General features: G+C 46.7%; 1 protein-coding gene across 1 annotated transcript in view; it reads left to right on the forward strand.

Moving 5' to 3' along the window:
• GALNT10 (polypeptide N-acetylgalactosaminyltransferase 10) overlaps positions 1 to 12315 on the forward strand; it is a 214704-nt gene that overhangs the window by 163152 nt on the left and 39237 nt on the right. Inside the window, exon 5 of the mRNA XM_065918970.1 lies at positions 10256 to 10441. Coding sequence (XP_065775042.1) covers positions 10256 to 10441 — 186 coding nt within the window. The remainder of the gene's footprint in view (positions 1 to 10255; positions 10442 to 12315) is intronic.

Consider the following 12315-nt stretch of genomic DNA (forward strand, 5'->3'; position numbering starts at 1 on the left):
CATAGCTTTCCTTCCTGACCTGTCTTTTTAATTTTCTTGCTGTTTATATTTACTTGTCTGAAAGTTTTCCAAGTAAGTGAAAGCCTGATGATAGGGTGGAGGCTGTGGAATTGGAAACTGGTATCAAACCAGTCAATCCTGAAGGAAACCAACCCTGAATATTCACTGAAAGGACAGATGCTGAAGCTGAAGCTCCAGTACTCTGGCCACCTGATGTGAAGAGCCGACTCATTTGAAAAGACCCTGATTCTGGGAAAGATTGAGGGCAGGAGAAGAGGGCAACAGAGGATGAGATGGTTGGATGGCATCACCGACTCAATAGACATAAGTTTGAGCAAGCTCTAGGAGATGGTGAAGGACAAGGAAGCCTGGAGTGCTACAGTCCATGAGGCTGCACAGAGTCAGACATGACTCAGCGACTGAACGACAGCAAGCCCCCTGGCAGAGCGCAGAGACCAGGGGCTTGGCAGGGCGGGGTCGCTTCATATGGTTGGTAGTGCCAGCGTTTGGATCAGAACACCTGGTCTGATTCCTGGCTCTTACCTAGTGTCTGGGCATAGACTGGCCCAGAGCTTTTCTGAGCCTCTTTCCCCTTCCCACAGGGCCTACCTTACAGAGTTGTTGTAAGAATGAAATGAGACAGTGTGTATAGGTAACAGCACTTAACCCTGGGCCTGGGCACACAGTAAGCGCCGAGCAGAAACCATGCCCATGACAGCGATGATGAAGATGAGGCCCTAACTCACGGTAACAATTGACCTGCGTATCAAAACAGCATACAGGGAGATGGTTTTGCCTGCCGGGAGCCCTTCCCTCTTCCAGATGGATTGGCAGTGCCTTAAAATACAGTGTCGAAGACTTAAAAGTGAATAGATCCATCCTGAAATCAGATGAGCTATGACACTTGAATAGCCATAAGCCCAGCAGAGCTGAGACGTGACAAGACCCAAAACACCTCGAAGTCCCAGAGGCCAGGCCAAGCGTAGGGAAAGCAGCCTTTCTCGTCACGGCCTCTGCGCTGTTGACAGCACCCCCGAGGCCGGAGAACCAACAGCGACACAGGGTTTTGTCTGATTCGTGACGTGCTGCGTACTTTCCCCGTCCCCTTCCTCTTCCTCCTCGCCCCCTCTCGCTTCCATCTTCTCCTCCTCCTTTGGGGTCCCACCCACACAGCCCTGTCCCACATCGGGGTCCTGCCAGCACTGGGGACACCCCGAGCTCCTTTGTTTTTGGTCCCCTCAGCAGGAGTCTCTGCAAGGCTTGATGGCACCAGAGATTGAAGCTCTGGATTCTACCTGGGAATTAATTTGATTACACACAGGAGTACAGCAAAGATTCCTGAACAAACTAAAACTGGATTTGAGTCCCTTCTTCACCACATACCTGGCTGACTGTGTAACCTTGGACCAGAAATGTCTTCTAAACCTCACTAACCTCATCTTGAAATGAGGATGATGAACCGTGACCTGCTTCCTTCACAGGGAAATCAAATCAGATCAAATCAAATCAAATGAAATGATGGAGGAGGCAGGCGTGTGGATTCAGCAGGGATTTGCAGACGCCTCTGGCCTCGCACCAGGCACGCAGGCCACACTGGCGAGCAGAGCTCGCCCCTCTGCCACCTGCAGTGGAGGGAGGCAGAGTTCGTCAGTGCGCGGGGAGGAACCATGACCTGAGCTCAGCAGTGGGAAGAGCAAGCTTCAGGGCTCTGGGACCATCTGCCCTCAGGATCTGCTCTTGTCTGGGAGGTCAGGAAGGGCTTTAGTGAGGAGGTGTGACCCAAGATCTGAAGGATGAATAGGGGTTAACGAGGGGGATATGTGAAGAGGCTTGGACGTCAGCGATCCAGGCAGAAGGACTGGTTTGGACATGGACACTCAGCCAGAAGGGGTCATCATGGGGTCTTTGGATGCCGGAAAGAAGGTGACATATTGGGGGCTGTGAGGAAGGGAGGGGGGAATGAGACTACAGAGGGGGCAGTATCAACCACACACAGCCTGTCATCCTTGGGAAGGATTTGAGACCTTCTCCCGAGAGCCAGGGGGAGCCATGGAAGGATTTTAAGCAAGAGAGTGGAAGGGTGCCAAGGTGCCATCTACCTCTTTTCCAAGGGGCCGCATGACTGCTGCATGTAGACTAAAGACAGACAGGGTGGACACGGGGACAGCAGTCATGGCTACTCCAGTTGGCCACAGACCATAGCGGTCCAGACAAGGGACAGCAGTGGCCTGGATTGGGGCCATGTTCTTGCTGTCTGTCACTGTTTCGGTGCCAGGATGTGAGACCTCACCCTTCTGTCTCCATGTCCTCAGGCTATAGCAACAAGGCACCACAGACCAGGCAGCTTAAAACAACAGGAGCTTAATCCCTCACAGTCCTGGAGGCTAGAAGTCTGCGATCACGGCATCAGTGGGGCCGCACTCTCTGCAGGTTCTCACAGAGGATCCCTCCTTGGCTCTCCCTAGCTTCCAGTGTTGCCAGCAACCCTTGGTGTTTCTTGGCATATAGATGCACCAGTCCAGCCTATGCCTCTGTGATCCCATGGCTTCTCCTGTGTGTCCAAATTTCCTTCTTGTAAAGGATACCAGCCATTGGATGAGGGCCTGCCGTAAACCTATATGACCTCATCTCAACTTAATTACATCTGCAAAGACACTATTAGGTCATATTCATAGGTTACTAGGGTTTAGAACTCCAGCATATCTTTTGGGGGTCAGCACTCACCAACTTCTCATGCACAGCTTGCCAGATAGAACCATCCTCAGAGTCATAAGTGCTCTTCAGAGCAGACAGGAGGGAGAGGCTCCATTCAACCCAGGAGCCAGGAGGACTCCTGTTCCCAGGGAAATGTGTGCATTACCAGGTGGGATATACAGGGAGGAGAGAGGGAGCATAGGCCCGGGGTTCTGGTCATCACTCAGGCCTCAGCTGCTCAGAGATGTCAGCCAAGGCCCCCGCTTTTTTGAGCCTTGGTTTCTTCTCCCATTACCAGAACTGATGATAACTTCCCTGCCGTGCTCCCCTTGTGATGGCTTTGGGGAGCCTAATGAAATGGCCAGCCTGTATTTCCTGAGAAAATACTGTGTGCCCAGCACTGAGATAACTCACTGGGTGTGTTCCTAGGAAAGGGACAGCTAGTCCAGAGGAAGTTGTAATATCCTTCCGTATTAACACCCCCCCCCCCCACCACTGCTGCCTTTCCCTCTCTAAGAGCCAATGGTTATAAGCACAGACTCCTTCAGCACCAATATCATCCAGTGGGTGGGGTGGGGATGAAGCAAGAGAGGCCAGAAGTGACAGTTCCAGAAGCTGAGTGATGGGTCCTTGCGGCTTCATTTTTCTACTTTTTAAAATATGCTTGAAATGGTACTTAATTTTTTAAAAACTTCAACAAGGAAGCCTACATACAGACTCTCAAACCAGATTGCCCAGGTTAAAATCTGAGACCTGCCACTCACTGTGTAGACCTGGGCAAAGTTACTAAACCTCTCATCACCCATGAGTCCTCATCAGTAAAACAGGGATACTAGCCATGACCTGCCTTGTGGAGTGTTTGTGAAGATTCCAGGAGTAACTACATGCAGGGTGCTTGAGCTGGCGCCTGGCAAGGTGCATACTAAACATGTGGGGATCATTAGTTACAGAAATAATGGTCCCAAAGATCACTGTGTTGCTGGTCCAAAGTCATCACCTTCAAGGGATCACATCGTCAGCCTTGCAAATCCTCTAATTCAGCAGAGCGGTCCCCAGACTTTTCGGCACCAGGGACCAGTTTTGTGGAAGACAAATTTTTCCACAGACCAGGGTCAGAGTGGCAGGGTGATGGTTTGGGGATGATTCTCATAAGGAACACACAACCTCGATCCCTCTCATGTGAGGTTCACAGTAGGATTTGAGCTCCTATGAGAATCTAATGCCGCCACCACTGATCTGACAGGAGGCAGAGCGCAGGCAGTAATGCGAGCAAGGGGGACTAGCTGTAAATACAGATGAGGCTTCGCTTACTCACCCGCTACTTACCTCCCGCCATGTGGCCCGGTTCCTAGCAGGCCATGGACTGGTACTGGGGCTTGTGGAACCCTGTTCTAGCTCATACCTGCCATTTGGACTCTGTCTTGGTTTGGGTTTCCTGAAGCAGATCGTGAGATGGGATGTGACTGCAAGTAGTTAATTTGAGAGAGGCTTTCAGGAAACACCAGCAAGAGAGTGGGGAAGTGAGAAGAGGAGGGGGGAGGCAGCCAGGAAGGGCAACCACGGTGACCCCACAGGGAGCCCTCACAGAGCACATGCTCGGAGCTAGCCCACCTGAGGGGCGACGGCGCTGGGGTGGTTGTCCACACACACTGTGGTCCTTGGCTGAGGTCCACCATGTGGACGTAGACCCCCAGGCAGCATCAGGTGCTGGCAGGTGGGAGGCAGGGAGGGAGAGAACAAAATACTGAAGGGGTATGGGCCGAGCACACAGAACCACCTGTGAGCACTCTGATCCATGCTCTGCAAACACCTGCTGAAGGCCTTGCACCGATGGGGGCTCACCTTCAGGATCAACCTCACCCCTTGTTGGATAGCTCTGACTTATCCTTATGTTAGGAATTGTTGTTCAGTCACTCAGTTGTGTCCGACTCTTTCAAGCCCTTGTACGGCAGCACGTCAGGCTTCCCTGTCCTTCACCATCTCCCAGAGTTTGCTCAAATTCATGTCCATTGAGTTGGTAATTCCATCCAACCGTCTCATCCTCTGTTATCCTCTTCACCTCAGGTGGCCAAAGTACTGAAGCTTCAGCTTCAGCATCCATCCTTCCAGTGAGTATTCAGGGTTGATTTCCTTTAGGATTGATAATAAGGGCAAACGCAATTCTGTTTTGCTTTCCAATCAGAGCAGCCCCTGGAATGGGCACGGTGCTTTTGTGGCACAGGGCGGCTGCCACCTTGCTGCTTCAGGCCAGACATCTCTCAGCCCTGGCATTTTCACACTGAGCCATGATCTGGCCTCAGAGTCTTTCATAACATTGCTTTAGCTACCCATGACAAACCTATGAGAATTGGCATTTCTGTGACGCCTGTTTGCCGTCCTTGCCCTAGGGTTTATGAAGCTGGGGGGAGCCTGAGAGTGGAAGACTCACTACATGATTCTGGGCGAGGCATTTAACTTGCCCTAGCTGCTCCTCTCTGGGTCAAACAGAGGAGCTAACAGAATGGAGGAAGAGATGGGCTTTGATGTGGCCGGAAGAGCCATCTCTCTTACAGTCAGGGATGGGTTTTAGACCTTGGCTTCATCATTTATAAACTGAGTTCTTTGGGTAGGTCACACCACCCATTTTGAGCCTCACCGTGTCTTTTCATACAGGACAGGACCATAGTACCCCCATTTGTAGTGGTGTGGTAAGCAACAGAGATTATGTAGACAGAGAGCTCCATGTGTGAACAGAGCCTCAGTAATTGTTCCCTATAATTGTTATCATCATAACTATCATCATCTTCATCTAAAGTCCCTTCCAGCTCGAAAATTCTGACTTTATGAGATGTCCTCATCCAAGAAGACAGCATGGTAAAATAAGGCAACAGTCCTGATTTTGTGTAAATGTTCTTTCTAATAAGGACAGGAGGAACATAATTGCCCCTAAATAATTGCACCGACTTTGCCACAGCTGTCACAAGGCCTTAATTGGTCCATCTGTAATGACTGCGGCCATCTGCGTGCGGGGTGGTGTAGCGGTGGGTCTCTGCCGGAGCGGGGCCCTCATGATTAGAGCCGGACGGGGCCATATATCTCCCTCTGATGGGAGTAGTGGTGTGTGGTATAGGAGATTAGCTCATCCTCATGTTAATGACCGACCAGTTGAACCTAGCCAAGAAGCGCTGGTCACAAGACAATGACTATGGATTTTTGTTTTTTTTAAGGTAGTGTTCCTGCCCTAACACCAACCTATCTGGAGTGTGATCGTGCCTCTTGCTATCATGTCTCGCTTCCCAAGAAAGTCTCTTTTGGAAAGATTTAGTCCCTCAATTAGGGCGAATTGATTTCTGCTCTCTACAGAGCCACTGTTCCAAAGAGAAGTGGGAAAGGGCAGGAGGAGCCATATTAATCTTTGTGAGCAAGCGAGAGGCGACCTGGAGTGTTTTTCAGCCTTGCCGCCTTGGGTTGTATCTGGAGTTAATCTTTCCTCTGTATATCTTTTAATTGCTCCGACTTGCAGGGTGCCAGACAACACAACACAAAACATACCTCATCTCTAGTCCTTACGTTTCTGAAGACTTAAATCAAGTGTCTGGAGCAGTGTTTCCCCAAGTGCACCAGCACGAAAGTGATTTTAAGTGGTACCTAAGATGATCTCAGGTGGCTCTGAGACTGCACATTAAGTAACGTTGACTCATGGAGAGAGTACATTTTCTCTTTTCAGATCTCTCTTTCATTTCCTCTGATTACCTCCGATGGAAGGTCTCAGCTGGCTACCCTTATCTCCCTTCTTTACAAAGAGGAAAGCGAGATCTGGCTGAAACCTAGTAACATCACTTTATCCTTATTAGTTTGGCTTTTTTAATTCATTAGCTCTTTATCACAAATGGTACCGATTTTCCACTTATAGTGTTTAATGTTTCCTTTCAAAATAAAGTTAATTAAATAAAATTATTAGCTTGAAAAAAAGTGAGTTGATTTAAAAAAGAAAATCTTAAGGAAGTTGTTGTAAGGTAGGTGGAAGTGGCAAAAATCATGCCGGTAATATGATGATGAGAGATTGGGAAAACACAGCTAGAGAGGCGGAAAGCCTCCTGTTTCTACAGCGAACCCAGCAGTTTCCTGGCTGTACGACCTCGGGCAAGTTTCTAAGCTTCTCCAAGCATCAGTTTTCTCATCTGTCATGTGAGGAGACCTGTGAGGCAGAGTACGAGTTTATGAATCAAGGGAGATAAAATATGTGAAGCTTCTTTGCAAATCATAATCTGCCTTCCCGGTGAAAACTGTTCATTTTTATACAGGGTTAGAAAAATCAAAGGCTCAGATGGTTTTGGATCAAGCAGTCAAGGGGCCCTGACTCTACTGTTAACTGGGCACCTTCCCTTCTCTGGACTTAATTTCTGTCTATAAAATGAAGAGACTGAACTACTCCAGTGCTCTCTAGGCTGTCTATGCATCAGAATTATCTGTGGATCAAGTAAAACCAAAGACCCTGATGCTGCCTTCAGTCTCCCAGATCACAGGGAGGATCTAAGCAACTATATTTACGTCAGCTCACAGGTGATCTGGCCACATGCCCTAAATCAGGGGGACCTGTCCAGCTCTAAGCCCTGGTGGAGTGAATTCAGAGCAGGATTGTCTGACTTTCTTAATCCAGCATACTCTTTTAAGGCTCATTCATATTATTTCCATAGCTCATTCTTTTTTGTTGCTGAATAGTATTTTCCCTGAATGGATATACTACATTTGATTTATCTGTTCTTCAGTTGATGTGTATTTGGACGATTTGATTTTCACTTTGGGGATATTATGAATATTGCTGCTATGAACATTAGTGTACAACTTTTCATGTGGATATATATGTTTTGGTTCTTTTTTTAAAATTTTACTTATTTATTTTTGGCTGCACTCGGTCTTTGTTGCTGCACGTGGGCTTTCTCTAGTTGTGGTGAGCAGGATCTACTCTCTAGTTGCAGTGCATGAGCCTCTCATTGCGGTGGCTTCTCTTGTAGCGGAGCATGGACTCTAGGGCACACAGGCTTCAGTAGTTGTGGCACATGGACTTAGTTACTCCCTGGCTCATGAAATCTTCCTAGACCAGGGATCAAACCCATGTCCTGCATTGGCAGTCAGATTCTTAACCATCAGAGATCAGGGATGTCCAATATATATTTTCATTTATCTTAGAAATACACCTAGGAGTAGAATTGCTGGATTATATGGTAACTGTGTTCAATTGTTTGAGGAAGTGCCAGACTGTTTTCCAAAGTGGCTGCGCCACTTTATTACACTCCCATCAACAGTATATGAGAATTCTTATTTCTCTACACTCTTGTCAACACTTGTTATTATCTTACTTTTTCATCATAGGCATCCTAGTGGATGTGAAGTATTAATAGTATTGAGATTTTGATTTATATTTCCCTGATGACTAATGATGTTGAGCATCTTTTCATGTGTTTGGCCATTCCTGTATCTTTTTTCAAGAAGTGCCTATTCATATCCTTTGCCCATTTTTAAAAATTGAGGTAAAATCCACATAACATAAGGTTAACCATGGTAAAATATGTAATATTCATGTTAAGGTACGTGATTCATTGGCATTTAGCACATTTATAATGTTGCAAAACCATCACCTTTATCTAGTTTCAAAATATTTTTGTCACCCCTGAAGGAAACTCCATACTTATTAAGTAGTCACTCTTCCTTCCCCTCTGCTCCAGGTCACTGTAATCACTGATCTGCTTTCCAGGTCTGGATTTACCTAATCTGGAATTTCATACAAGTGGAATTCTATAATATGTGATCTTTTGTGTCTGGCCTCCTTTACTTAATATAATGATTTCTAGGTTCGTATACATTGTGGCATGTATCAGCACTTCATTTCTTGTTGTATGGATATATTCCATCTTTGTTTATCTATCTGTGAAATGATGTAAATTTGGGTTATTGTCACCATTTGGCTGTTGTGAACAATGTTGCTGTGAATGTTCAAGTAATCAAGAGATTTTTAGCTGTGCTGGATTCCTTGATCCCTTGCATTTCCATAAGTTTTTGGATCAACTTGTCAATTGTCAATTTCTGCAAAGAAGCCAGCTGTGATTTTTTATCACATTGGATTTGTAGATCAATGTAGGAGGTATTGCCATCTTAACAACATTAGGTCATCTGATCCATGAACATTGACTATCTCTCCACTTATTTTGATTGTTCATTTCTTTCAACAGTGTTTTGTAGTTTTCAGAGTATACAGTTTGTACTTACTTTGTTAAATTGTAAGTGGTATTTTTACCATTTTAACTGCATTTTCAAATTGCTTTCTTATTTGCTAGCCTGTAGAAATACAGTTGATTTTTAAATGCTGATCTGTATCCTGAAATCTAAGTTTACCTGTTCTAGTTTTTTGTAGATTTCTTAAGATTTTCTGTGTAAGCAATCATTTCATTTACAGTCTTTCCAATCTTTATGCCTTTTCTTTGTCTTACCAATTGCACTGACTAGGAATTCTAGAATAGTGCTGAAGTAGAAAGAAAGTGGAAAGCCTTTCTCCTGGTCACAGGAGCAAAGCATTCAGTACTTCACCATTAAATATGATATAAGCTATAGGTTTTTTGTAGCCATACTAGTTTTCATAAAGGGGCCTAACCCTCATTAAAATCAAGAGACACTAATGTTAAGGCTGGCATTTTTAGTAGAAAGAGAATGTCTTTGAGATTTATTTATAACAGCTTTTCCAGGCATGGGCCAGAAGCCAGCCTACATTAGAATAAGCAAAAAGAGGAATTGGTTGTCATATGTAATAAGAACAACTAGGAGTCTATCTGCTTCAGGCACAGGGCGATCTGGAGAATCAAAATGTTATCAGGATAATGTCCCTCTTCATCTCTTCACTCTTTCTACTTGTTGACTTGGTCTCAGCAGATCCTCCCAGCATCTCTCATCACCTCATTTTGCTAAAGATGTCAGGAGCAGCTCCAGACTTAGAGGCAACCAACCTAGTAACTCTAGTAAGAAAAACGGGCCTCATTGTTCAATCATTCTGAAAAAAAAATTCTCTGGATTCATTGTTTGGACCAACTCAGGTCACATATCCATCCCTGAACCAATCACTGTGGCCAAGGGAATGGAATGCCCTGATTGGCCAGGCCCAAGCCACACGCTCCTCCCCCTGGGAACCAGGAAATGAGGTCAAACCCACCCAAGTCTGGAGTACTGAGAATGGGAGGGAAGAGGTAGTTTCCCCCCAAAATGAATCAAAGTATTGTTGCCAGAAAAATGAGAGAATGCGTCCAAGCCTAACGTAAATCACAGCTGCCAACTCTGTCATACAGAAGTTCTCTGTGTTGCAGGTCTGGCACTAACACTGGCCCTCTGTAAACTTCAGTTTCCCCCTTTGCAGTACACAGGTGGTGCTTCCTGCCCTTATTGGCCCCATCTGGGAGACCCAATAAGACAGTGTACCAGAAATCTGTCTAAACTGTAAAGTGCAGCGCACACGTAAAGAAGGGGTCACAAGAATGATTGCTCAGCAGCTGTTCTTACCCACCTGTCCATCTGTTCTCCTCTCTCTGCCTTGTAGAACACCTGAAGAAGCCACTTGAAGACTACATGGCCCTTTTCCCCAGCGTGAGGATTCTCCGAACCAAGAAACGGGAAGGACTGATCAGGACCCGGATGCTGGGAGCCTCAGCTGCAACTGGGGATGTCATCACATTCTTGGACTCACACTGTGAAGCTAATGTCAACTGGCTCCCCCCCTTGCTCGGTAAGGGAGGCTTGCAAGGTGAAGCAGGCGGCCTGGAGTGCACCAGTGGCCACCGGCCCCAGCTTCTGCAGGGAGTCACCTACAGGGCTTCCCTTGCCTGCCTGAGATGCACCCAGCATTGTGCCAGGTGCCACAGGGTGTCAGATCTTCAGGGGTGCTCAAAGTGACCTTACGAATCCATGCAGTCCTGCCCCTTCATTTTGCGGTGGAGGAAGCTGGGACTTTGAGAGGGGAAGTGATTTGCCCAGAGGCATAAAGCACATTAGTATTAGTGATATGACTGCTTCTCCCAGGTTACTTCAGGTGTTATTGGAAAACAAGCCAAGACTGCCTACTGTGAAGAGCTAAATCTTAGCAGTAGGCATCTTGATTTGATGATGTAAGGGACATCATCAAATCAACTCAGAATAGTGGTTGTTCATTGCGTTGCTACTGTGAGTCAAGAAAGCTATAAGCTTTATCTCCAGTCCTCACAAAACCACGCCAGGTTGAAAGTGTCCCCTTTTTATATTAGAAGAGACTGAAGTTCTGAGATAATGAGTGACTCGCTAGTTCCCTTGGGCAAAAAGTGTCAAAATCCTAATCTGTCTGACTCCAAAGTATATCCTCTTTCAGGATTCCACATTATCTGCCTAAGTTCATTTGCTCCTCGGGGAGTTTCTGACAGCTGTCAGGGAAGGGCTCCAGACAGAGGGCAGCGTGATCCAGGAGTCCACACAACCTGGACAGGAGGGAGACCTGAAGCCAGGCTGCCAGGCAGTGAGGTGCCTCATGGCTGGTTGAAGAACAAGGTCTGAATCCAGAGGTACTGAGCTTTGAGGAAGGCAGTGAGCTGCTGCCAACAGGTAGATGCTGAAGAGGAAATCCCCTAGTGGGGCTGGTGGCCAGGTGAGGAACAGGGATGGAGGCAGATTGGGGAAGATCTGTCAGTCCAGAGAGAAAAGTGAAAGCCTCAAAAATAGATGAGTATGGGACTTCCCTGGTGGTCCAGTGGCTAAGGCCTCTACACTCCCAATGCAAGGTACCTGGGTTCAATCCCTGCCCAAGTCAGGGACCTAAATCCCACATGCTGAAATTAAAAGATCCTGCATGCCAAGTCCTGCATGCAGCAACTAAAACCAGGTGCAGCCAGATAAATAAATAAAATTAATTTGCAGGGCAGCAAAGGAGATACAGACAGAGAGAAGAGACTTGTGGACACAGTGGGGGAAGGAGAGAGTGGGACAAATTGAGAGAGTAGCATTGAAACATATACTCTACCATATGTAAAATAGATAGCTGGTGGGAATTTACTATATGGTGCAGGGAGCTCGACCCAGTGCTCTGTGATAGCCTAGACAGGAGGAATGAGGTGGGAGATGGAAGGGAGGTTCAAGGAGGAGTGGACGTATATATAACTATGGCTGATTCATGTTGGTGTATGGCAGGAACCAACACTATATTGTAAAGTAATTATCTTCCAATTAAAAAAGGGAAAAGAAAAAGAAATGGAGGGATATGCTCTCCATAAGAGAAAGCATAGAGAGCAAAGAGGACTCAAGATTAGGACAAGCTTGAGCTTGTATCAGAATCACCTGGAAGATTTGGTAAAACACAGAGTGCTGGGCCCGGCTCCAGAGTTGTTGGTTCGGGAGGTCAGGGTGGGGCCTGAGAAGCTGCATTCCTGACAACCCCTGGGTGATGCCAGTGCTGCTGGTCCGGGGACTACATTTCAGGGAGCACTAGTTAGGCCCCATTCAGAAGTGAGGACAGAAAGCAAATCCTACACAGACTAATGGAATAGCCCAGCATATTTGTTTCCTAACACAGATCATCATGAAACTTTAGTTTGAGATTATTTGCTTCTGGCCCCAAGGGTCCAGGATCCCACTGGG

Source organism: Muntiacus reevesi, chromosome 1 (assembly GCF_963930625.1).
Source record: "Muntiacus reevesi chromosome 1, mMunRee1.1, whole genome shotgun sequence".
Taxonomy (NCBI): Eukaryota; Metazoa; Chordata; class Mammalia; order Artiodactyla; family Cervidae; genus Muntiacus; species Muntiacus reevesi.